The sequence below is a fragment of the Anopheles coluzzii genome, chromosome 2 (genome assembly GCF_943734685.1).
Source record: "Anopheles coluzzii chromosome 2, AcolN3, whole genome shotgun sequence".
NCBI classification, from domain to species: Eukaryota; Metazoa; Arthropoda; class Insecta; order Diptera; family Culicidae; genus Anopheles; species Anopheles coluzzii.
Genome location: NC_064670.1, coordinates 72,411,164 through 72,439,076, shown reverse-complemented (window position 1 = coordinate 72,439,076; position 27,913 = coordinate 72,411,164). Strand labels below are relative to the sequence as shown.

The following is a 27,913-nucleotide window of genomic DNA, read 5'->3' as shown; positions in this document are numbered from 1 at the left end:
TCGCTGAACGTATAATTAATTATACACTAAACTTTTTACTTTCATCAAAAAAACATAATTTAAATACTATATTCCAGTTAAAAAACTTGTGTTTTAATATATTTTTATTCTTGTTCCGCGATAAGCGTTCGGTCTTGTATGTTTCACTTTTATGTCGCTTAAATATACTAATTACATTTCACTGAAACGATATCGATAGAGCAGTGTAATAGAAAACATTTTTTACAGTAAATCCAACACCTTTTTATTGACCCATCAGTAAAAAGATCATGTGAAATAAAAGTCAAAAATATGTAATAAAGTTATATCATTATAATATAAAAGGTAATATTATAAAAGCTTAAATCTGGGAAAACTCGATTTACATATGATAATTTGGCTCGTAATTTGTTGTATTATTATCCTTTTTTCCACCGCTTTACTTCGCTAATACTACCTAACATAAATCCTTGAAATCCATTGCAGAATACCGGGTTCACGTGTTTTTGACTCGCTAATGTGATTTATCCACAATGAGCGTTGTGTGCTCCGAGCTTAACGATCGAAACGGGACCGGTAGCCAATTGCCTAGCATTGTACTACTACATTCCGCAATTACTGACCAGAAGTTTCTTAGTTATCCAGTCTTTTAGATGCCTGAACCATGCCTGGGGCAAAGGGTACTATTTTCCATCATCACTCATCTTGTATTTAACCAATAATCTAGGGGCCAGTTCCTGCGTTTGTTACATGATTTGCAAGTTTTTTTTTGCCCTTGGCAAAGGCACTAGGGTACCACTTCAGATTCACTGCCAGTTATAGAACGAAAGGTACAGTATCGGACAGAAAGATAGGGCATCGGGTTTTTAACGCACCGTGCACCCGTTGGGCCAAGTTTATGTGTGGTTTGTTTGTGTTTGTGTGTGTGTGTGTGTGTGTTTATGTGTGTGTGTGTATGTGTGTGTGCATGTGTGTGTGTGTGTGGATGTATGTTTGAATGTGTATTGATGTGTGTGTTTGTTTCACAAGTAGGTCGTTTCGGATAGATTTGTAAGTAGCTTTTTTGTGTTTTGGGTTAGGTTTTGGTGTGATAAGCAGGACCACCGCCCTCGCGATCAGTGTGTTTTCGATATATTAACAATGTTACGGTCTTCTTTCGCCGTGGTCTTCTGAGGACGTCCGGTTGACTTGCGCGTTTCGGTTGTCCAAGCGCGTTTCAGTTGTCTAAGCACGTTTCGGTTGTCCGAAGCGCGTTTGCCACAAAAGTGCGCGATCGTTCCATTACGAACTCGATCCTTTTGCGCTTAATGCCAGCAGCAGCCATTCGCTTTTACATATGGCGCTGATAATCGGTACAACGTTTACCTCGACCCATTGTTACTAACATTGCTTGCTTGGACCGTCAAGAACGCGCTGGTTAAAAAGTTGGACACGGCTGATCCCGTGCTCTGCCTGCGTTCTACTTCTATACGCGATGAATTACATCGTTGTCGAGCAGCGAAAACATCGCATGGATAAAAACTATCAACGAGTACGCGAGTAAGCGTCTTCCCTTCAAAATCGAGAACAGAATACTGCCGCGCTCATGAAACAAAACGCCCATTGAAAAGAACAACTGCGCGCCAGCTCAATGCACGCACAAAGTTTACCATTCGCACACAAGGTTCAACGCAGAGATGCACGAAGGCCTTTCAATGGCGTGCACTGGAGAAACACCTGTGAGAGAATGCCGAGTTCATTGATATTGTGCGTGTGTCCATTTCGCACCGGTGTCGCATTCACATTCATGAAACAGCACACCTGCGTTTTCGTCCGAGGAACAAGGGCTGCTGTCGATGCAAACTTTAGTTTTTATCCAAGTGTAAACGCACAATGTTTCACATGATAACACACATAATAAGAATAATTTCAACGCAATATGACATCATGGCAAGCTATGTTTTTCAGACACAAACCCGCGCACTTGCAAATACACATTAAAAAGCACACTCTCTTTCTACTACTACTACACACACACACACACACACACACACACATGCACACACACACACATACACACACACTCACACACACAGATACACACACACACATACACACATACACACACACAAACACAAGTAACGTGGCAAAACAAGTGCACGGTGCATTGAAAAAAAGGGTCCTATCTTAATGTCCGATACTGTACGGCCGTTATGCTAATGCGATTTACTTGACTACCTTTAATGTTGGTAACATTCTCGACTATAGACGGTTATTCCGGAACGCAAGGAACAACTGGCAGACTCACTTCATCTACAATTCCGCTTGGCATCTTTCGTGTATTGAAGATACGATAAGACACACCAAAGATTCCCCTATTTTGCTGACTTCTATTCTATTCTGGGAATAAACCTCATTTCCGTTTGGAACAATTTTCGTTTTCCATGCCAAGCTCTACTGTGCTCAACAGTGACCTAAAGAAAACTAAAGACACTTACGTGCCTCCAGGGTATTCTTCCCTTAAATAAGCAAGGCAGATAATCTCAGCTCCCAGAGCTAGTAGAACAACACCTTCATACACGAAACAAGAACATTATCATTACCAGTTGAAACGGTTAGCAGCGAACTAGCAAATTTACTGCTCTTCACTATCCTCAGGGACAACTATAGATTGATGAACTTCTCAGAATACAAATAAAACAATACCAAAGACTCAACTGTTTTTTGGCGTATCAAAAAGAAAATCTTCTTTAGTTGGAATACCGAAACACGCACCGATCCCAGTCGGACGATGATTGTAGCACTTTTCCGAGCAATCAATCAAAATTCAACAAACGCAATACTGCTGCGTCACGCGCGTCGCACGCACGATTTCCATTGTCGTTGTGATTCATTTTCTATCGGCGCCGGTCATCTTCTTTAATGATACGTTTCATTCGCTGCTGGCACATTACACATTTAATTGAATTCTTCGTTCTGGAAGGTGAACAGTCAAGTCATGTAAAGCAAATAAAATTAGCCACGGTAGTGTATCAATCGGCTTAGCATTTTGATTACTAGCTAGTCGGTAATTACTGTCCTTACCACGTTCTAACATGTTTACGGGTCTCAACGTTAAAACTCTACTGATGTAATTTTTGAACTCCAAAATTCTTTTCACGGATGGCGTTTTCAATTATCACTCGACTTTTTATCACCTGTATTCCTTTGATTATTCACTGGAATAATATTAGGCTTCACAAGTCATGCACAACTGTTGCCGAGTCAAAAAACGATCTACCTGGATAAGCTCAATTCCACCAACTGGTATGATACGATAAAATGCAAACTATATTGATTTGCTTTAATCATTCTTCCCCCGTTTTTTCTGCATTGTCGTTCTGTAGATACCTTTTCAGCCACGTACATAGGAATTAATATATTATCATACGATGCTAAATTTGTGTAATTAATGGTTTTCATTTTTCTTTTTTTATTCAAGAGGAAATAAATCCTCTTTAGATCGGATGTAAAACGAAACGACGAACTATTTTAACAGTAGAACCGTACGATTTTTGAAGGACAAATGGGTTAAATACTTTCATTTTTATAACAGCAATGAGCTTTGAAATATTTGCTCAATTTTGTATTTCTATCTGTATTATGTAAGCTTACAATTCAATATAAATATTCATCAAAACTTAGCTTTCAATGACGTACCCATGGCAGGATAGTCCTACATATGGGGGCACGGTCGATTCGGAGTTTGAACCCACGACGGGCATGTTATTAAATCGTACAAGTTGACGACTGTACCACTAGATCGGCCAAATTTAATACTCAATATATTTTTCTCGGATATATCTTTAAATAAAATATCATTATCTTTTAAAATACAATACTCCTTTAATTTGACTACCATGAGACTGGCACCGAAAACTTACGTGTGTCTTCCACAACTTTTATTCCATTCCAAACTCATATCGAACATTACAATATATTTGAATACCAATTTTCAATCCCAAACGTACAAACTCATTCAACCCTCTGCAAGGCGTCAAATTTCAATCTTATGCTTATTGCTTATTGTTACCAAAAGTCGACAATCACTTCATTCTTCGATGTTGATGAGCCTGTCGAGTGCCTCTTTGCATGCACATGGCCATACATTAAGGCTTATTGGAAAGCATCAAAGGCATTGCCTACATGCTTTGTTAGAAGGCAAATGTTTCCATCGCTTTATGATACTTTAAGTTCTCTCCTTGCCTTTCACCATCAACCAACCGAAACAAAACACTTCAAGGAACATTTGCAGTATACTACCTAAAACAGATTCTACCCCGGATGGTGCAGGCGACATACGGAAACAGCAAAACATTCCTCAAACCATCGTGCTCGGTCGAAGCCTCTCCTGGCTTCCGAGCTCTCGATACAGGTGGAAAGCGAAATGCCTATACCTTTTCAAATATAATAAAAATAATAATAACTTGTCAGAACGTAAAGGATCCCAATCTCCAGACCCATTACGCCGCACCATCATTCCCGTTTTACTCCATACAATCCGCACAATGTTGTGGAATGTATTCTACCACCCAGAAAGTTTGTCGGGTACGGGAATGAAAAAAACGCATGGAGCAGAATATTTGGGAGAAGGTTTGTGACATTCATACATACTTGGAAAATTTCCTCTATTGCTCCGAAAATGAACACCCCTTTCACTGTATCGAAAGACGTAAAGAAAAATCACAGCTAACTTATCAACATTTGTATGCTAATAAACTGTGTGCTAGAAACATTCTCTTGTTGTTGCCATCTGCCAAATGCTCCTTGTACGAGGCAAACACAGTGAAAACCCAACAAACTTGGTCGAGTTGAAGCCATCCCTTACTGCCTACCATAAACCGAGCGCAGGATGTTACCACCTCGGATGGTTACAGACGAATAGCTTTGACCCGGGCCCAACTGCTGCTAGTTTGCTATTTTAGCACTGCTGTTGACGTGTCACTACGTATTTAGGCTTCGGTGGAAACTGTAACTACAGCCGCGAAAATCGTGAGCCATTCCTTGCTCCAACAGTGACCAATGTTACATCGAGCGCTCAAACTTGTCTGCTCCTAGTCTTGGACACCAGGGAAGATGTTGCGTTATCCCAGGCAATAGAGGGACACGATGATTTGGGTCAGCACGTCCAAGCAAAGCCATGTTATGCAAATAACCTATCATGTTTTCATGGATCACGCCATGGTGTTGAAAGTGAACCTCCCACTCAGATCCAGAACGAGCTTCAAACAACCTACTGATGAAAGAGAGTACAAAGTGTGGGTGGTATGAGGCAATCTGAGTAACACCACACTCATAGGCTATAAAGCGGAACATCAGCTAGGAAATAAATTTATCCTTTTGGATCCCGCACTTGTTCCAATTCCCCGCAAAAGTATGACGAGCCTTAGAGCACTGCTTTAAACTTTGCGATGTCTGCATCGATCGACCTAAATTAGGATTATGTTACACGCCCAGCTACGATGCGCAACGATATGATAGTGCTGCAAATGATACAACTTCAAAATTACACTTGTAATCGTAGTGTGTTGAATGAACCTATGTCATTTAGAATTATATCAGTTGATTACATTAGAATGTTGTTTAGTGCATATTCGATGATTTGTTGGTCTTTACTCCTTACGCTTTTTAGCTTTAGTTCAACAAAATTGAACAATCAAATACACGAAATTAAATTTTAAATGATCAAATTTAATATAGATTTTTTTTTTGAAGAAGAAAAGCTAATTACTATACATCGTGCATTTTTTCCCATAATCAAGATTAGGTAGTCAACAGGCATGCCTAGAATAAAATAAAAACATATTTTTGATTTTAAAAAACATTAAACTAAGTCTACAAAATGCATGTCCTCAATCGATGTGGGCCCCCCAAATGTATTCAAAGTGGAAGTGGAAGTGTGGGCCCCGCAAATTCAAAGCCAAGTGGTCCGCGAACTTAAAAAGGTTGAAGAGCACTGGTTTAAAGGACACATCCGCATGTTTTCCAATAAATTGTCCGCAATCTAGTAAATATAAACTTTAATTCAAGATTTTTCGGTATATATCTGTTTTGGGTATCTCGAACCGAGATTTCTTTATTATATTGTTGAAAAAATATTAGGTAATTAGCATTATTGACATGAGGTATTATTGGCAAGACAAGACAAACATTTTTACAGCCCTAATTTAAACCTACTTTATCTCCTTATTAATAACAATAATCATTCCTAAGATTATGGTCTGGCAAATGATTATTTCGGGGCGGATTTATCCATCTCGCGGCCCTAAGCGGGGGATCGAAATGGGGTCCCAAGTTTCCTTAAAATTTGTTTGTTTATTTATTTATTTTATTGAATATATTTTTACAAATGCCAAGTATATTATCCTAAATTATTAAACAGCAAATTATGTTCTGTCATTCTATATTATTTTAATGGTGCCTAAAATATAATTTCTAGTGCTCAGGCTTACATATTTTGCATACTTATAGGTTGTCAATCATCCGTGATACCGGTAGTATTTTTTTTTTTTGGGTTTTATCTTTTTTTTTTTAATATAGAAGTGTGTGAAAATAGGTCGAGTTTGTCGAGGCCTTCAAACATTATCTCCAAAGTTCGTTACAACTTTTGATTGCTATCAACTTTATCAACGCATTCCACATCAATCTCTCAATCAATTGCTTGTAAAAGCGATCTAACATGTGGAGCTTTAAGCAAAGGCCTCCTTTAGGCCGAGGCCCACCGCGGCCGCTCAGTCCGCTTATAGGAAAATCCGCAGATAAATTCGAGAATGACCAACAAAAGTTATTGCTACCAACTTCAGCTCCATGATATAGTCTTGTGTAGCTTCACTAATTCACACACCTTGATAACAATAAAGCTACAAAAACACTCAATAGTATGCAGACATCTGATAGGACCATTTATAAAACGATTACGATTCACAACCGGGATTACGATTCGTTCGCTATCACTTCTATTGTGTAACAAACACATCCTTATTAAATTGCATTTATTCCTACTGCTTTCCGCCACTCTTTTAGCTTCTTCATTCTCACGGGTTTCTCAACGCATTTTTCTCAAGTTGGTTGATTTAATGCTCCCTATCGTCCTCCTAGTCGTTTCAGAAATCGAACCAAAATGGCACTTAGGTCCTATACACTCGTGCAAACAAAAAAAAGCCAATAAACATACACGCAATTGGAACATTTCTGGATCCTTGTTCAATTTTATTACCCTTCCCCAATTCCCTCCCTGTTGCTGACCTCATCGACAGCCACACTCCGGGGAAAAACCGCGAGCTTTCGGAAGCCGACTACTGTGTACGAACGATGATAACAAAGCGTTTTCCTCTGCTCACATGCAGCTCGCAAGATAAAACGCTTGTTTGTGGTCGTTTTGTGCCACATCCTCTGTAAGTCAGGATGAATGGTTTTATTACTTCGTTCGTCCGTTGCTCACTGGAACAGTCGCTTTTCTTCCCGTGTGATTCTGCAGCCCCTCCACGACTAACAGGGCGACAAGAAAAGATTCCAACGTGTCCCAACGTTTTATTGTGCCATAAAATGCGAAAACACACCCATTTGTCAACTGAAAGCTGAAGGTGGTAACGAAATTGAATAAACATCGCCAACATTTAGGATTGGTTTCCTGTTTTCCAAATAGTCCCATTCCAGATCTGTGCTATGGCATTGAACATTGAGGAAATAATGAGTCTTGGCTCTTGAAGCTGCTGTTTCCAGGATCAAAACAGCCCCTTCTTATGCCCGTTATAATCTATACTGATTAACTATTTGTATTCATTTTATATTTGGCAGGTGGCTGCTCTTACACGCCCGAATACTACATCAACATCCGTACGGGGACGCACTACTTCCCCAAGGGCACTACGTTACCGGGAGCACTGCATGGGCGTACCTCGGCTGGGTTTGATCGCACTGGACCCGTGGTGTCTGCTAGTGCAGCTGCTCCAGGCCATCATGAGAACGGTTCCAAATTCAAATGTGCCCTTAATCGCATCGAGGAAAAACACGTGGAGTTTTATGTCGACGCGGAATCGGTAAGAAACAGACCCTTTGCGTCACGCAGTGAACATTCCAGCAAACAGCTCGCAAAAGGATGATCTAGTTGTTATTTTGAATGCATTTCAAAACGGCTTTAATATTCTCTCCAGACCACCTTTCTCCCTTTCCTGTGTATGTATGTTCAAACACTTTATTTACTACTTCCATTGAGGGAATTTAATTTTCGTTTGCAAAACCTGTCTATTTTTTGTGCTGCATTATCTGCTCTCGTCCAGTGTACTTCTATTCGTGCCCTGTTGCATTCTTTTCTTTCGTGGTTTGGTTTTGTTTAATATCACACTTTAACACTCTCCACTGCTACGAGCACGTGAATAACGTGGCATTTATTCCGTTTGCCCATTCCCACTTCCTCCCGATGATTTCACATAAACAGACGACCAATTTACGCGTCCCTCGAAACTTCTCCCCATTTCGCACCGTTTCTCCAGCATTGCGAAAGGATTCAATGATTGGTTTGCTCTGTTTCGTTTCTTTCCTGACACGTTTGGCTTTCAGCACGTTTCCGTACCACGAGCTCCAGTTCCGAATGCACCCAATATGTCTAGCTTCAAGCCCACGCTCGGTGCAGCAAGCGGAAATGGCACGGGCGTTTTATCTCAACTTCAGCAACCGTCAGCGACAGTCCAACCGCAGTCAAACCAGCCTCCGAATGCAGTTGCGATGAGTCCCATTATGCAGAAGAACCTCGGCATGCAGCATTACCGTAGCATTGAATGTGAGTATAATGCAAATAAGTAACATGGCATTTGTTGCTTTTCTTTCTCCTCGCAAAGTTTCATCGTGTCATGGCGTGTATTGTTCAATAGAATTTATCAAAGCCAAACCAACGTCATTTGCATTGTGTACTACAGATTTATAGGTTATGCACATGATGTACTATTTTCCACTGTACGACAAAATGCAGCAAATGCATCCCGGAGCTACCCAAACAGTTGGAAACAACTTATAAACTCTCGTACCGGGATGAGAAATATGATCCTTCCATAAGATTTCACTTGAAGGACTGAAGAAAATAAATTTAATGCGCACATTACATTACAGCGAGCCGACATGAACTTTTCCAACTCAAAAGCCATCATCGTGGTAGCTAAAAAAACTGTTGTAGCTACCTTCATCGTGCCCAACTTTTCCCCGTAGAGCTGGTAGAGTAGTTTTCAACTTGTTACACCATGTGCAAAAGATGCCACATAGCTGTTAAGTTGCTCCGTCGGCTATGCCTTCCGCTGCTTAAATGCATTTCGCTGTAACTTGCCTTTTCAAGGAGTTTGCTCTTCCGTTGCATTGAATTTAATTATACGCCCTTTTGCACAGTGCCATGATGTGCCTAGAAATTTCTGGTGTTTGAACAAAAAGGTGTGAACATTGCTAGCATCCTTCAAGTAGTATCATTTTGGAATATGCAAACGATACGCTTGTAGGAGAGTCCTCCAGATGGGACCATTTTTACGCCTGAACCGTCTCTGTGCTCAAAGTAGTTTTTCATTTGCCGCTAGAGTGCAGATACCAATAGTGGGGTAGTTTTCAGTGATACAAATACTTTGTAATGAATAACTTTGAAACGGAAAAGGTTTTATTGTCTCACGGTTTTTTTTTACTATTTTACATAACAAAACAAAACCACAAGAAAAAAATCAATGTCGTTTAATTGTTACGAAAATGTTTTAAAAACAAAATATACTATAAATGTGTCAGTGTTTTGAAGCTTGTTTGGTGAGATAAGCGAAGATTTCTCATTAAAATATAAAGTATGTGTTTGATTTAATTTGATTTTTTATGTATGTATGTATTAGTGATGGGTCATACGACAACACTAACAGATCGACCCGGAGTCGGGTGTAGCTAGGCCGGAATCGATTCCGACACGTTAGTGCAACGAGTTCATACGAGTTTGGTAGGTTCATTTCAATAAGTTTCGTAAGTTTGGTGGGTGCATATGAGTTCAATAGACTGAGTTTAATCAGTGGGATCAAACTAGTTAGTAGCCTTAATAGGTTTAATGGGTGTCTTCGAGTTCAGTAGTAATATAGTATGACCTCCCTGGTACGATTGTGTGTTTACTAACTCAACTTACTGAACTCGTATGCATCTACCGAACTCGTATGATCCTATTGAACTCGTATGAACCTACCGAACTTGTACGAACCTATTGAACTCGTACGAACCTATTTAACTCGTTGCACCTACGGGTTGGAGTCGCATATACTTTGGCGAACCTACTGGAACCAAAATTACGACCCGGAGCGCTCGGATGGCTCCGACCCGCTAGGTTCGGGTCAATCCGCCCATCACTAGTATGTATGAATGTATCAGAAATATATGATTTTATTCGATGGATTTTTTGGCCGGTCTCATAGTACAGTCGTCAACTCGTACTACTTAACAACATGCCCGATATGGGTTCAAGCCCCAAATACGTAAGACTGACTATCCTGCTATGGGACCTATATGGGACAGGCAGGCCTTGACCAACAACGGTTGTTGAGCCAAAAGAAGATGAAGAAGATTCGATGGATTTTTATAAAGAAACCCATGCAATTTGTGTTAACCGAGCCACGTCATAATGACATCTTCGACTTGCAGACCAACAACACAGACAGCGAGAGAGAGAGAGAGAGAGAGAGAGAGAGAGAGAGAGAGAGAGAGAGAGAGAGAGAAAGAGAGAAATATAGAAGGAATTAAGTGGAAGTTTATCTTTACTTTGTACTTTAAACGTTTAAACGTTTAAACCTGTTCTTCAACTTAATACATCAATTATGTATTAGAACGAATAAGCTAAATACTTTCAATTTATGCATTAAATTGTAGTAAATTTTCTAAAAAAATCATGAGTGGTTTTACATTAATTGCCCAATCAAATTATTGCAAAAGCTTCAGTATATATCTCCTTTCTATCACTAAACAACGCTCTATTGTTTTCTGATGCAGCACCATCACCACGCCAACGGTGCCGAATTAGAACGAACCCTTGGTTGACGACAGCCGATGGAGCTCTTGCTAGTGCAAACTGCGTCAAGCGAACGGAACCGGATTCTGGATCTACCTCCTCCGGCATCAAATCAAGCAGTGGTACAGATGACAATAAAAATAATAATAAGTAAGATACATCGGCAATTACATTTATTGCTCCTTTTCACTGAAAACAATCTAATGTGAATCGCATACTTGCAGCAAATCAAACGCACTTTCTGACACAGATTCAAGCTCGTCTACGGAGAAGATCGTTAACAGAAAGCCATTTACGCCGAAAACTCTCAAAAAGATGGCAGACTTCTCTCGCCTAGATAGTAAGTCAGCACCGGTAACGATTGGCTCTAACCAGGACAGTGACGAAGATGCTACCCTTAACGAAATGATGGGCAAGTTTGACGAAAGTTACCACTATGAAAAGGAGACTGACATTTTGAGGTAAGTAACTTTTATTTATCAGTCATTGTCACGGATTTTACACCTGCTTGCTTTCAGTTGTAGCGACTCCGATCCGACGGACTGTCCGACAGACATTGATACCGGTCAGGATGCGGGCGACGAGTGTGATACGGATGATCTTCTCGATCTCGACTTTATCGATACGGGCTCGGTGCAGGAGGTACCGGACAAGGAAACCTATCGACACACGACCAGCTGCTCGATCCATCACTTCCCTGAACGAAAGGCGTCCTGTAAGCAGCAACGCATCCAGCGCAGTAAACGTAGTAACGAAAGTGGCGGTGGCTCCAAACGTCGAAAGAAGCTGGTACGTACGAGGAAGAAAAGTGTGGCTGATCACTCCGCCCTGAGTGTCGGGTCGGGTGCAGGAGACTCATCGGCCGTTGTAAGCCGTGGTTGTCGCAGTTTAGGCGGTACTCCTGTGTCGTTGAGGCGAAACCAGCAGGACCAAGAATTGCGTACACCCACCAGGGGCTCTCCACTCACCAACCGATGTAACTCGCTCACCTTCACCGAAGTACATTCGCTGCACAGCCGAATATTGGCAATTTCCGAGAGTGAAAAGGCGCTGCTTCGGGCAGACCTGGAGGCGGATGTTAAGTACAAACAATTGATTCACGAAGCAGAATCCATCCTGTTTTCCATGAAGAGCAATAGTTCCATTTGCATCAAGGACCTAGCCACAGTGCCGCCACCGTTGCCTCCGCGCGAGCCACAGCCTCCACCAACGCCGTCGCTCTCGAAAGATACGCCCGTTACCTCAACCACTATTTCCAGCCCGCGTCGCGTTTGTAACCCCCCGGCCAACAAGCGCGTCGAAATGCTGCGCAACTGCGAGGCTGACTTAAAACGAGAGCTGGCCAAAACTTGCTCACAAAAGTGTACCGATGGGGTGGGCAATCCTGCCGAATTAAACCCCGCCGAAGGAGTTATCGTAAACAAACGCTTGGAGGTGTTGCGCTATGAAACTTCCTGCTCACTGTCGGCTCCGAACAGCCCCAAAAATACGCGTGTTCTGTTGCCTCGCAAAACACATGTCTCTAACTTCATCCACCATCAAGCTAGACCGCCTTGCTCACCGGAGGCTCTGGCAAACGATCTTAAACAAAGTGCCAATCTTTCCCCGCCTCCGCCACCTCCGCGGCGAATGATACCGAAATCACCGACCATCATGCGAAGACGGTTCCGCAGCCAAAGCCCACATCTGAATATCGAATCAGATTCTGATTCAGACGAAGTCAGTCGAAATCTGGACTGCAAAGCTCATGGTAAATCATATCGCACTGGTACATCCAATAACAACAACAAGGAAAACTTAGTCATCAATCCTCAGCCAGCGACATTTCAGCAACCAACGGTCAAACCCGTCGTTGGAAAGCAGATGAATAACTTTCGCCACACGATACACGGTCCTGCCTTCACAAACGGTGAGGATGGGCAAAATGGTTATGATTACCCGGATGACACCAATGCTTTCAGCAACCATGCATCGAGTGCCGTGGGAATGCACAAATCGCCGCTTATTTCGTTCCGCTCAGTGGACATAGGCTCCCCAGTTACCGATGACAGCTATTGTCCTCAAAGTGAGCCACTCAAACGGAAGATATACACCTGCAGTGCAGCGTTCGAAAAAATACAGCGAAGCCTTCATCATGATACAGGTAAACGAACAACCAAAAACAATACATTGAAACAAAATAGATTTCACCATTTTAGGCATTGCAGAAACTAAATCATTTATTTTACTTGCAGATGCAAAACAACAACTTCTCATCGATGCATTAGCTGAAATAAAACGCAGCCTCGAAGACCAAAGTGTGGAGTTGCACGAGCTTAACAAATCCGAAAAATAAAACAACTATAAGCGACATCTAGTGGTCAGTCACTGTAGCTCTACGCTCCGTTTTACTGCGCCATCTAGCGAGCGTTATGTTGTATGAACTGTGTCTTCGCTAAACTGCTCGAATTAATACAAAATATACAAACAATCGAGCAAAGTTCCGGTATGAGCGGCTCAATGTCGTTTTTATTAATTCTTTAATAACTTCGTTAGTAAGTAGAAAATTTTGGAATGTTTTGTAGTGAAACCCTAAATTGGCGAAATTTCGTTTCTATTAGATCATAGCAAAAATTTACCATACTAAAACTTCAAAAGACAATTCTACTTTAGAATTACGATATCCATCCATCCATCCATTAGGTTGTAGCAGTGTTGTTTCAATGCGCTAATAAGGCAACCAACTCTACGCAGGAAACGTAATCTCGACCTCTAGATATTATCCTTAGGATAAAAAGCCACCCTTATTCGACATTACCTTAGTAATTACCAACTACTAGTTATCTTACCTTACTACATTACATTTCAATGGTATCCTCGAAAATGACGATGCGATATTAGTTTATAGAAAACTAGCATTTATTATTATCAATGCAATTAACACAGTTATACAGTTAGAGTCCAAGCGGAGTAAGTTATTTTTCATTGCTGTGGGTTTTGTTGTTAAGATTAGAATAGTACATCAAACTACAATAACATTCCTGAGTGCTTTTGTTATGTAAAAGTAACTTTTTTATTGATTCATCTGTAAGTAAACAGTAGTGTTGAAAAGTCATTCAAATGGATTTGTTTTTAGAATTCTTTTTTTTTATTATCTGACTATTATATTATTTTTACATATTTTCGATACAATCCGACCAATAGTGAATATCTAGTTTTGTGAATTTAGATTTTATTAGCATTTTTTAGATAACAAGTCAATGCTCATATAGCTCAATCAACCAAATGATTCTAGGTTCCATTTTTTTACCTATTCTATATTTAATCTAACACAAAGGGACTCCAAACTATGGCGCGAGACCCAAAAGCAGTCCTTTAGTTTGAGGCAACGCGGTCTGCGCTGTGAGGAATTTGGAGACGCCTGATCGAAGAAACATGCATTATTTGTTAATACTTAGAATTGTTTAGTACCAAGACATTTTATAAATAATCTTCCTTTAACCAATGCCCTTTTCCTTCTGTTTTTTTTAAATATTTCTTCGATTAGATAAAACTCTTTTAGAGTTTTAATTAAAGTAATTGTAACACACATTTTGTCTGCATTCAAAATAACTTTACAAGTAACGTTGCCTTGTAATCCAGACTTGTGCATTAGCTGCAATAACTTTGCAAAATTGTTCTTTGTTTAAAATTTATTCTAACAACTTTTCTGATACCATTAGCAATTATTCCACAATAACTGCAACCCCAATTTGAAGGACCAAGCAATGCGAGCTTATGTGCTTATTTGCATAACCGGAAATGCCTTTCCATTACGCTGCTAGTAATATCTAAAATCACAAAACTATTTATTGCTATACAAGTCAAGCAAACAGTGCAAGATTTGATTAATAAAAGACATCGGACGTTCTTTACATAGTTGTATAAGTTTGTATCATACAACATAATGCCATGGCATACAAATAATAACTATAGATTTCGTAACACTATTTATTACCAAAAAATGAAATGGCATGTGACGAATCAATGATACATTATGTGGTGCATTAGAACACAAAACTAGGGACAACCAGGGCATACGCAATTAAGCGCATTTATTCGTACTAATTAATTATACACTCGAGAACAAGCGTATTGTTATTACATTAATTGTGTAAAATAAGCAAAATAAAACACACACACAACAACCAATCGAAAACGCCAGTGCTTTTCCAGGACTTCCGTTACAGTCGTAACAAGTTAGCAACATTGAAGTGCGATACTAAAACCGAAACAAAAAACAAATGATGTCATCAAGCAAACGCTGCAAAATGATTGCTTTCCAATGAGGGGCTGCGAATCCTTACCAAAACTAATTAAATCCTGATACAAAAGCATAGTGTAATATGTTACTCATCCCCAATAACAAAAAATAAATGGGGCAATAAGGAAACAATTCACACAGACAAAGAAACCCCTAAAACCGAAACAATGAAACCTTAAAACCTAACGTACATCCTTTACATTGTAACTGTACTCATTTCATGATCGTATACAATGGCGTTCGTGCGCTACATTACACTCACAAATAAAGTCATCCAAACCATGTATTTAATAAAAAAAAGACTATTCAACTACCCAAGAAACATTTAGTGTTACTTGCTGCTGTACTCTGATTATGCCACACATTTTCTTTATTTCAGTATTATATATTTGAAAAGCTCAATAGTAATCGATAACCAAGTTTCCATTCTTCTCTTTTTCTGATGAAAACTATTCATCATGTTTAATACAAGAAAAATTCAAACCTAACATGATGGCAAATTTTCTCAAAATAAAGCACTATAATGATTACAAATTTTCCATAATTTCGTACATTTCTCCTCAGATTTGATCTTTCAGATTTTAAAATCTTGTATGCCTCGCTTTGGTCGTCTTGATTTATTCCAGAATAATCTACTACTTCTCAAGAACACAATACGATTTTATATGTGACAATCTTATACCTTCCGACTCAATGATGTCACAAACGGATTTGGTGCTTGAAACCGGATTTCGCATATGATCACGAGCAGCCCATGGGCATTGCCAGTGCAGACAATTCCTTTTGTAACAGTTTTATCAGCAGTGTAAATTCTACTTACAATAAGCAACTTTGGTAATATAAAAAATATATATGTTTAGTGCTAACAATTCTAATAGTAGACGCCTATTGAGCGTTTCTTGAACTCAGGATCTCAGGGAATGATAATTTTTGAGCAAATGTTAAATAAATAAAAACCTACGATCACGACAACAAGGCCTACGTGACGAGCCACTTTTTCTAACACCATCATACAGGCAGTTTGTTAAAATATTATCTACAAAATGCAAATTGGATTGTGATTTTTATTTGGCTTCCTTTTTCATTCTGAACCGCCTTTTCTTTATATTAAATTTGATCTTTTCTGATGAAAATTCATTCAAATTCAATTTTAATTCAAGTTAAAAATTAACAAATGTTTTATCTTTTACTATGGTTTTAAAACAGGATTGCTACCCCAACTTCTATTGTCAACGATTTAAATATTTGCTTGTAGTTTGACTATTGCTATTTTGTTTATTGAATTCCATTCGATTAAAATAGATAGTCCTACAGGTGGTCGCATCTCCGCGCAACTTTTCTCGAATCTTTATCAAAGCCGGTTAGACAGTAAAAATGGTAAACTCAACGAAAAGCTACTAAAACAGGATTTGGTGAGTTTACATTCTTGTGCTGTCTATCTTGTTATTTATAGCGACAGTTCAGCATACACAAAATGTGCGATGGAACACGGGGAGTAAATAATAAGCTAATAATATGGTTATATTTTCCTTCAAAATTTAAAACATAATATTAAAAACCCATACAATTGATGCTGTTTTTTTTTAATTTGATATTCTGAAGTACCCTTTGTGTCTGGTAAAGTCCAATTTGTGCTTATACCTTCCACTTGTAAACAATATCAAGTAGGACTTTCCTTCACGGGTGGCAACAGACTATGATACGATTCTCATCGAACAGCTGATTCCTGGTGGGATACGGATTTTGTTATTTATTTGGAAAGCTTACATTGGTTGCCCTGAACAAAGGGTAGTCTTGCCAGCTCGTGCAGCCTTTCTATCGGTACAGCCCTCTCTAGTTGCCAACGGTTTATTGATAAGAAAAGCGAATAAGCGGCTCACCCTAAATCCCCATGTCCAGCATGGTAACAGGTGTGAGGCAATCGCAAAACCCATAAAGCAACTGCACAGGGAAGAGTATCTGCATTCGCCGATTATCTCGCCTAACTGTCTACGATACAAGCACATCTTTGTACTGGTTTCTTGTCATGTCATACTGCCTAATCCCAAGCATTTATTCATTTTAAAAATAATTATAAAATTATGCACGTGGCTTAGAGACCTTGGTTAACAAAAAAACACAATACTGAACGTTTTGCATCCCATAGCAATATCGAATAAACGAAATCATACGAAACCAGGTGCATCATGATTGCATGCATACACGTTGGATCCCGAATGGTGTGTGCCACTTATCAATAATTCTCTCTAATCACGCAAACATTTTCCGGACTCGTGCACCAAACACGTTTATTGTACAAACCTTCATGATTGACATCGGCTGCTGTTTTTGTCCAATCTAATGATTTGTAATGATTGGTGTGTAATCAAATTACTAAATGAACTTACAATATATCGATTCAATACGGTTGAATGCGCGCTCTTGGGACACTTAAAACGATTTTAGAACAAAATTGCGTAAGCTATATCTTAAACTATTTTTCGTCAACATTATTGTGTTGAAATAGAAATTGGAAAATGGAATAGCAATTAGGCCACCACAACTTGACCATACCGTACTCATGCTACATTAGGGCTTTACAGAGTAGATTTACCTGTTCTATGCGTATTTACCGACCTGCCGAAGCTGGCTAAAATGTGTTTCTGAACATCTCGCAAAGTTTGCCGTTGTAGTGGCTCTCCACCATTGATCTTTGAAGTACACGAATTTTTTTTCTTAGCATATTTGCCCCACTCTATTTCCATACAGTTGAAAATGCTAACTTGTAACCCAAAACAGATAAACCCTAGGCCGAAGTGAAGTCACAGTCAACACGAACAAAATAACGCACAATAAACTATTGACCGGTAGCTTAAAATTGCATATAAACTATTTTGAAACTAAGCGATAATTAATCTTAATCCATCATAAAAATAAACCTAATTAAGGGACAAGCTCTTTTCCAATTTCAATATCTAGTTCAAGAGTGGCTAAGACCTTGCTAGAAACATTAGCTGAATGAATTTAATTCTCGGTATTTAATATCCAATCAATTTGATAAAGTACTTTGGAACGCCTTTACAACATCTCGTACTATACTAATTTGTAAAAATGATAGACAACAAAACTGCTGAAATGATCATTCTGCTCATTCTGAACAGTTAACAAAGCATACATGATCATTCTGCTGATAAATAGTTCTCGTAGACAACTCAACCACAAGTCTCCGTGATATCTACGAAGTAATCCCGAAACATGCGACAAACATCACGTATACCTTCGAAAGGACCTCGAATAATACCTTAAAGGCGTATGCTTGCTTTCAGGTGCTATAGTAAACCATCCGATCCACCTTGATCAGAAACTTCAAACAACTCTGAAGAAAACATGAAACATAACCTATACCTATGTTGAAGGGTGCTGCCGCTGGAAGTCCTTCGGTCAACACCGAATGTGAGATTAAAACCGGACCCAGCCCACTAGACCAGTTGCTAAAAGCCCACTATCGATACATGAGATATGTGCACTGCACCATTGAACCAGCCTCCGGTTTTTCATGCCAGATTGTAACAGTTTCGATAAAGCCGTAGTAATAGTGACGCATCGAGTGCCCGCTACTAGCCTCATTCCGAATTGGAAAAGCGAATTGTTGTTTTACAACGAATACATTCGGCTGGGTCTCATCATAGTGTCCCCCGCAGAAGCATTAGCAAAAAAGTATTGGGTACATTAGAAGATCATTAAATTTGATCATTCACGCTAGAAACGGCTTTGATCACGCGACCTTCTCATCGACCTGACAGCTAAACCTTTCACGCTTGCAAGCATTCCAATGGAAGCTAATTATCACGAGGCCAACCTGCTATGCAAGGGAGGGGAAACCATAGTCTAGAAATTCGGTGGCCAAATAACCGTTGCCTCAAACAGACTCTTTACGTCCAACCTTCGAATCCAAGTTCATTGTCGAGATGGTTGATTGCTTCTCTCTTTGTGTAGTACGATACAAACGTTCATGTTGTTACAGCACTCCAAGAACTCGTCCGTACCATGTGCTACAATTGATTCAAGGTGATAACACTTATATTTTACCTGAAAATCTGTATTGTAAAAATCGTTATAAAAACAGACAGTTGGTACAAAAATCGATCTTGCCTCAATGGACGATTCATTCCCGCAGCAGATTGTCTAGCCTAGTCAAACAACTTCCACCCTCAATACACAGATAGGCCCCCCCATTAGGCTATCTTGAATAAACTGACTGCACCAGCCCATAAAACGACAGATGACGCACATCAATTGAGAGCCTGGGATGGCAACACTTAAACGCAACTGCGGATGATATTGCCAGTCGCATGTTCGCTCTCAATGAATAATGCAAATTAATCAATTCTCAATGTGCGAGAAGATTCCCGTGCAGGATCGCCGCTGTCTTTATCGTTTGGCAGATGCCAAAACCGGAAATACAACCATACATGGAATAGTTTCTTTTTCCAATTTTGACGCTCTCGGTATGCTCTGTGAATTTCCAAACAGAAAGCAGCATACCGACAACTTCACGTGAATATTAAATTATCGCGCCGGCAGTTTTTGGCCTCGATCCATATTCCTTCCAGGAAGCACTAGACAGATGACTGACTTACATCTAATATATTAAATACATTAGTATTTGATGACGACCTTGGAAAGCATTGTTCAATGTCCAATATTTGCAATAAGAACTCTATTACGTTAGATTAGACCTGTAATGTGATTGAACAGTGAACTTAAATTGTATTGCGGAGGGGGAGAAGGGGGGGGGGGGGGGTAGGAGGAAATTGTTCGGCAGACTTGGGGCCCCAACGTCCATCGTCCAGGGTCCCAGTGTCCCTTGTCGCTAGTACGCTGTCAATACATACTAGATACTATAGACTACCGATCAACGGAGTACCCAAACCGACGAGGCCCAGGCGACCACCTTGTCCACCCACCGTTTGATCTGCCACTGAGCAATTGCTGAATAAGATATTTTAACACTTCGACGGCTGCGCACACCACTGTGGTGCGATCAAAAAAATATTGGTTGACAATCGAGCACACCAATGTGGTGTGATGCAGTTATTCGCTTCGCGCAGGTTATTTTTTTGTGCGTTTTTCATTATTTAACGGCATTCATATAGTCCTATAATATAGACAGCTAAATCCTGCCCAAATAACTCAGAGCAGAATAGAACAGGAGAACATCCCGAAGAACGCGCAGTTTTTACAACAATAGCCATGGCGCCTGGCGAAGAAACGAGTGCGAATCGTGCGGCCGACAAAGTATTAATTAAATAACCACATCAATATTGAGCACAGGCATTCAAAGGCATCCTATAAATGCTACGAAACACGATAAGAACTGTTTGAACAAGTACGGCGCACTTCACAGACTTTCTCACTCAATTCTGTTTTACTATATCATCACTCTTTATCGAATCATAGATTACACTTGCGTTATGGATTCCTTACTCGAATAATGAAAAACACGCATCTGCGACTTCCCTGAACAATAATCTTTCGATCACACCACTGGTCGTACGATTCGACAACCGTTGACCAATCGTAACTGGTCCCATACTGCGCAAAAGCTCGCCGCGTCTTCACTTTCGTTTCATCACACCATATCAGTGTGCGTTGACCGCGATGATTTTGTAACGAAAGCACCCTTTCAAAAACGCTAAGCTCGTCAGCAAACAACCTTGACCGATCGCGCGGCGGTGGATGCTTTTGCTTTAGACCTCAGCTCAACCGACACGCCCTAAAACATACGCATTACAACAAACTGGTCGTCCAGCAACAACAAAAGCTCGTGTGTGAGCGTTATCTCTGGTATAGTGTATTCCAGTTGCGTATGCGATGTGTCACCATAAGTTACTTGCACATTGCATTGCTAATGGGAATGCACATACAGATGTATCGCAAACAATTCGCCGAATACGAAGGATGCGAATGATGCAACAAAAGATTAATGAAACCATTGCCGAAAACTTATTCGATAAATGATTGAATGTTCATTTACAGTTTTAAATGCGCCAAACAATATTATTATAGGTTTTTATTATTTTATTCATCAGGTTTGAGATCTACATCAAAACTTAAAATTAATACATGCAGAATCTATTAATCAAAAATAGGACAGAACACGGAAGACATTTAATTGCAGTAGACAAACGAGAAGTTCATAAATAGCAAAGATAAAATTATGCAACGGTATATGATACAATTCTTAAATGTAAATGATCATCTACGATAGGTGCTGTACAGTATGGTGGTATTCTGGATACCGCGTACCTGTCAATTTACATTATGCTGTGAAACATGGCAATACGCCTCAACTGTTCTACTTACTCACCTTCTTGCAGCTGATCAAATACTATGACCCACGCTCATTTACAGTGCGTTGCTAAATGATTTGTCATAAAGGATATAGCGCAAAAAAGCCTACGGGTTTTCAATCTTCCGCTTAGAAGCAACTTTCGCGGTCTGAAACAAAATTTACCAGTCTTTGACGTCATTTCTTTAGCGTCATCTGGGCACACATCACAATTACTCTTCAGGCGATCTTCAAACGATCATGCAAGTATTGGCATGCTACTTCCAAGCAACCAGTACCAGTGCTTACAACTTCTCACCACAAAATATTCCTCACCATTTCGCTGATGGGAGTCAATTGTGCTGTTAGTAATTATCCATGACCAAATGATTTAGCAGTGGTCGGTTTGGACGAGCTGAATAAAATTATCAACACCAAAATTGATTGCTTGAATATTTTCGTACTTTTTTGTTTGTATTTTATATCTGTGGAAATAACACCATTTTATTGGCGTCAAATGACACTCCTGGCCATTGCTAAATTCCATCATTAAGTACCTCTTTATAAGATTAACTTAAATCTGTAGATCGTTCCAGTGTGCGGTCAAATTGAAACAATGGTCCCAGACATCTGAAATTGCTAAGGTGATTGTGTGCCACGAACGACATCCGACATCGACAATTAAAGATTACTTATCACGCAGCACCCAAACTTTAAAGTCTCGCCTAAATATAGACCAATATCTATCTTCGCCAGGTGTTCATAGATTCCTTGACATCAGTAATTGCACCGTAACCACTGCCCGTCGTTATTTCTACGTAAGCCAGACGAGCCAATACGTAAGCCAGAAGCTTTAATCTGATGCAATCTAACCGATCGATTACGATGCGGCCATCAATCTTGAGCGTGCAACTTTCGCGAAACACACCATCTCAGCGATGCCTTCCCGCACGCGTTTGACGACCATTAACCTCTTTGTTGACAGGCTGGGCTCACGTGGGGTCGAATTGTTGAAGATCGCGACTAAACAAAAAAAAACATCCGACTTAACAACGCAACGAAAACAAACGATGAAGGAAATGTTACCAACGCAAACGAAAAAGGAGGCCTCGTTCCCGACCCAGTCTACGTGTTAAAAATGTGTTCTTATCTTGACTAGTCTTCCGATAGTTAAAAGGCAAACAAACCGGGTCACCAGAAATTGCACATTGTCAGGCAAACAAACAACACAAAGCCCCCCTGCGAACAAGAACGCTGATTAGCTCACCAGCACGTACCTTGCATCCTGCGAACCACGTTGACCTTCTCAGCTCCCTTCCCGATCTTTGAAGTTGAACGAATAACACACCCCCAAACAACACACACACATCTACACCGCAGTACTGCAAACAAATATACGAGAAATCAAAAGTCATCATCGCATGGCATCTCTTTGATGACGAAACGGCGCAAAGTCTCTGCTTGCCCACGGCAACGGTAAACCACGAGATTATCACGCTATGACGACCAGTGTGACGTTTTCCCATCCGACGATTGATTAGACTGGGAATAAATATTATGATTGGTATTCTTCCTACACAATTACATGTGCTGCTTGTTTCCATGTTGTACATTTACAATCGACGGTTGCATACATCGGTGTGCTTTATGCAACTTTTCTTCTGGAACGTTTTACTTACCAAGGGTTTATTTACCAATTTGTTGATGCCTTCTACTAATTCACAAACATGAATCTAATCCATTTAAAATTAAAAAATAAAAATGTATAATAAAAATATATAATAAAATAAAATAAAATTCTATGATTGTACCTTTGATTATCTTACTTACTTAACTTAATTTTTTTTTCTATGCCGCGAAGCGCATATAACCTGAGCTACAAACTAACTAAACGTCCATGTGTAATTAGGAGGTCTATCTTTTTGTGCCCCTTTTTAATATACCAGATTGACCTTCCATGATCAACACTTGCACTTAAAACATTAACGTCACACAAGCTTTTATCTGCCCATCGTTCAAGATTAAGAAATTAACACTAATTCATGCATCTGCGTGCGGCTGACCTTCCACAGGGCAACTAACATTGTACAATTACCTCAATATAAAAGGACAAAAACTGAGCAAATTTCAATTAAAACAAGCTCTAATTGATGTCACACGGCATACTATGCGTCTTTGCCATCAACGGAAATGGTTTTTGCGAAAAACAGTTGTCGTGTGGGCCACTCAGTAGTTACACTTCCTGGATTTTTTTAAATAAAATTACAAGCCTCATGATCGTGAAATCTTTTCCTATCATCGTCCCTAAATTCACGACGTAAGAACGCAAATTGATGCTAAAACGTCCCAACACTAAAGTGCGCCATTAGACGATCATTTCTATCAAAACAAAAACAACATTCTAAATTTCTTTTTGTGCGTCATGTATTTATCATTTATCGTCGGAAAACCCGTTCAACTTTTGATCATAACAACCAACCACCACGTAAAACATGAGTGTGTCAAAACTAACAACATACCGTTGACGATCCCTCTGCAATGTTTTCGTTCATTTGGAGCAATGTCTTATGCGCGATTGTTCAGACAGAAAATGACGTCACAATGAACGAGATTCGTGCCTTGGGAAACCCCGTCTCCGACAGAAAAACAATGCAAGCCATCGAGTCGACGCGGAAAGGCGATGAAGTATCTATCTATCGGCGCGGTCCAAGGACGCCCAGAAAAACAACGCCACGAAATCACACTCCGCTGACAGTGGATGAATGTATTCGTGTGCGATCGCGATCGCCCATCGACTGCTGTAAATACACGCCGCAGCCAATCCGCATGCAATCCGATTCACGATGATGGTGGAAGCTTCTCGAATGCGTATCGGGCCAAATGGCCTGCAGACAAAAGCTTCGCGCTTATTTGGCGAAAGCAATAGATGCCGAACTTTGGACTGGAATGTTTGAGCAATGTGCCAAAGCAGATGCTGAAGATTCCCCACTGTGCTAATATAACATTGAAACACACATTTCTAGATTCTTTTTAGGGGATTTGGGGGGTGGGGGAGAGGAGGAAAGCGAATCTTATTCGAAAACATTCAAAAGCGAATAACAAATTAGCAAGCGATCATTCGATCTCTACACACGAAAAAAAATAATTTGCATTGATACGCTAAAACCAGTAAACGATACTAAGATAGTAAAGCTCAGCGATACCGAATACTCGGAAATGAAACTGGTCCCATTAAAGCTAAAACTGGACATTATTACTCCCTTCTTATCATACTTGTTTATTCTTCCCATTACATCAGTTTTCCATTCTTCTATTCAACTGCGAAATCAAAGTAAATTACAAAGTTTAAAACCATCCACGCTTTGCGGAAGTACGATGCGTCTGCGAAGACCTTCATCTCGGCCCAAAATTGTTCTTGGGTCAACGATCGAAATGAAGATCATGCCAAGATCACCTGGCTTCGTCAGTTTTTTTGATATGCCAAGCAAATTGAGCAATGTCCCTTTAAAGCTGCAACGTATCCACATCAACCGGGCAAGTATGCCGGATAACCGATCATTCAGATTCACAACATAAACATACCGCTCTGTTGTTCCGAATCCGGAAGTGATAAACCGCTACGTGGCATCTCAAAGCGAACTCGAACCGGTATGGTCTAGAGATTACTTCCGCATTTGAAGTCCGTAGATTCAGTCAAACTGGCAGTTGTATCTTTTATGTATATGGGTAAGGTATGTCACCAAAACCCGCTGCCACCGGCACACCGGTAAAAGGACCAAGACAACTCAACGATTTGCCACTTGAAGCAGGCACGCAAGATCACACCGTAAATCACGCGTTATTTTGTACTCTTGCTTAACTTCTCCACACTCTAAATATACTACCAATTTCTGTGCTGCAACTATTGTGTACGTCAGTAGATACCCTTATTAGGGTTCCAGCTTTAACATTCCACAAAATAACTCTTGAGTGGCTCTTCGAGCCCACAACCAACCTGAAGAAAGCCATTTTGAACGGATTTGCGCAATAATACAAGTTGGCTTCACATTTTCTGCAACTGACCTCCATCCGGAGAAGCGCCAAAAGAGACTGAGAGAGAGAGAGAGAGAGAGAGAGAGAGAGAGAGAGATATATATATATATATATATAGAGAGAGAGAGCGAGACAGATAGACAAACAGATAGCGAAACAGAGGAAAATCTTCGAGGTCTACAATCTCAAGGCTTTCTCAACCATCTTTCAGTGGAATACCCGTGAGGTAAGTACTTCACTTCAATTACGCTACACCATGGGACCGTTTGCGTCAGCCAAAATTACCCATCACCGTTTCTAGACCTGAGCGAGCTAAAATAAACCCCGCATGAACGCGCAAAAAAACGCACCACGAGCCACTTACCCTCAATATATACCCACCCTCGCGTAATTCCTTTCGATTCAGCGATCATCCCCAGTAGCTAGCTACATGGACGAATCTTCGGATTGGATCTAACATCCCTGCAAGAGTTGATGCCAAATCACGCTGACAACTAAAATAAAAAATGTACCGCGCGTCTAATTTACGCTCAATTCTTCACAATGAAAAACTATGCATTCCAAACACGTCTCACTGTGCTGTGTCGTTTGGTCTACGTTCTAGCCAGTGACGTGTACGTGCGTAATATTGATCGTGCTGTTAAATAACACGCACAACAAACTACACATCGGGATCTGTTCATTGTCAAGAATAATAGCATTGGCAATTAATTGGAACAAGTATTTAAAAGTATAAACCGGTCCATGAGAACTTAAAAAGAAGCGGCTTCACAGAAGATTCCAACAAATTCGCTACCACACCTCTGAGGTGCGCTCTTTGACGTAGGCAAAAGCAGACTTCCGGCTCAATGTAGCGCTAAACTATCTGCATGGGTCATTTACAGATGTTCCAAACGACAGCAGAAAATGACTTCGCAGTTTTTGTACGGTCAGCGTCTAACACCTGGCATCAACACTTGTTAGCAGTGAATGGTTTGTCAAAGAGAAAGTAATGATAATAGAAAATATCAGAAACTAGCAAATATTAATGGAAACTAAATAATATTTTTTATAACTTTTCCATCTGATTTAGATTAACAGCATAGAACTCGATCATGGTAAGAATGTGGAGTATATGTAGAGTATCTATGAAAATGTTCAATACTTTAAAAAGTTATTTTTAACATACAGAAATATTGTATTACCTCATTTTGCATATCTTCAGACACATACCACAGCAAGACCGAACCAAGACAAGAGAAATGCTAAGATATACCTTGCTTATCTTTGGATATTGTTGTATGATTGTTGTTTTGTTTTACTATTAAATCACCAATTACGCCAATTGATACATGACGTATGCGCACACCTATAAGGATTTGGTTCAAATACTAATCTAATCCCTTCAACTTGCAACAAGGAGAACTACATATCGAGTTCCACCCAAGTAGTCACATCGCACACTGCTATAAATTGCGGATGGTTTGCAAATATACATAGCGAGAAAATAAACGAATTTTAGTGGGTTTGGTAATTTACATTTAAATACAAACAATCAAACATATCATATATGCCCTTATCAATTTCCTATCAAATTAAACTATATTGACGACCTTCACAATCATTCTTACATTATTTCACGCAAAATTAGGCATTTAAATAAATATAGCCATACAACATCAATTTATTTATTCATTTATTATTTATTAACCTATTGCAAATATAAACGACTGGAACTGTTGATGTTAAAGTGACGCAATTTAGTTCAAATTAAATAATTGTACCAATAAATAATGTTTGCTGTAATTCAAAGGCAGCTGTGCTTCCATATAACAAACGCCATGATAATCAATCTTATTGTTTGAGACCAAACAAATATTCAATAAACATTCTCATCGTGTTGCCATAAAGCAAATGTCAAATTTCTTCGATCGTATCACGCCTTCTGGAAAATGAATAAACTGATTTCATTGTCGTTGTTTGGATTTACGACAATGATTTTGGTAATGGTGACAAAGGGGTATTTCTTATCCGAACTGTAACATTAAAAACGAATTGATTCTAACAAAGTTTACATCAACATTACGTGCTATAATAGAATAAAATATTAGGGGATGGAATAAATCTGTACTGTTTTCCTTACAAACATGCCATCAAAATAAGCAATTAACTTGTTCGAAGGATAACTAAGGCATTTGGACATTTGATACCAAGTTCGAGCTCGATCTTGTTTGATCCTCGCTTTATTAACACAGAACAAAGTAATCCTGGCCGCTCATTTGCTGATTTAAATGGTTCACATAAC

At 39.7% G+C, this 27,913-nt stretch overlaps 1 protein-coding gene and 1 long non-coding RNA gene across 6 annotated transcripts in view; one reads left to right on the top strand and one right to left on the bottom strand.

Annotated features, from left to right (window-relative positions):
* The window catches only part of LOC120948307 (uncharacterized), a 71,828-nt gene extending 51,832 nt beyond the window's left edge, over positions 1-19,996 (top strand). For all 5 annotated transcript variants that reach the window (XM_049606545.1, XM_040364489.2, XM_040364491.2 and 2 more), the window contains 6 exons: positions 7,795-8,036; positions 8,557-8,776; positions 10,987-11,155; positions 11,230-11,466; positions 11,524-13,148; positions 13,240-19,996. In XM_049606545.1, the coding sequence (XP_049462502.1) occupies positions 7,795-8,036; positions 8,557-8,776; positions 10,987-11,155; positions 11,230-11,466; positions 11,524-13,148; positions 13,240-13,340 (2,594 nt within the window). In that variant the 3' untranslated portion in view covers positions 13,341-19,996. The remainder of the gene's footprint in view (positions 1-7,794; positions 8,037-8,556; positions 8,777-10,986; positions 11,156-11,229; positions 11,467-11,523; positions 13,149-13,239) is intronic.
* LOC120948309 (uncharacterized) overlaps positions 1-27,913 on the bottom strand; it is a 92,914-nt gene that overhangs the window by 55,137 nt on the left and 9,864 nt on the right. The window lies entirely within an intron of this gene.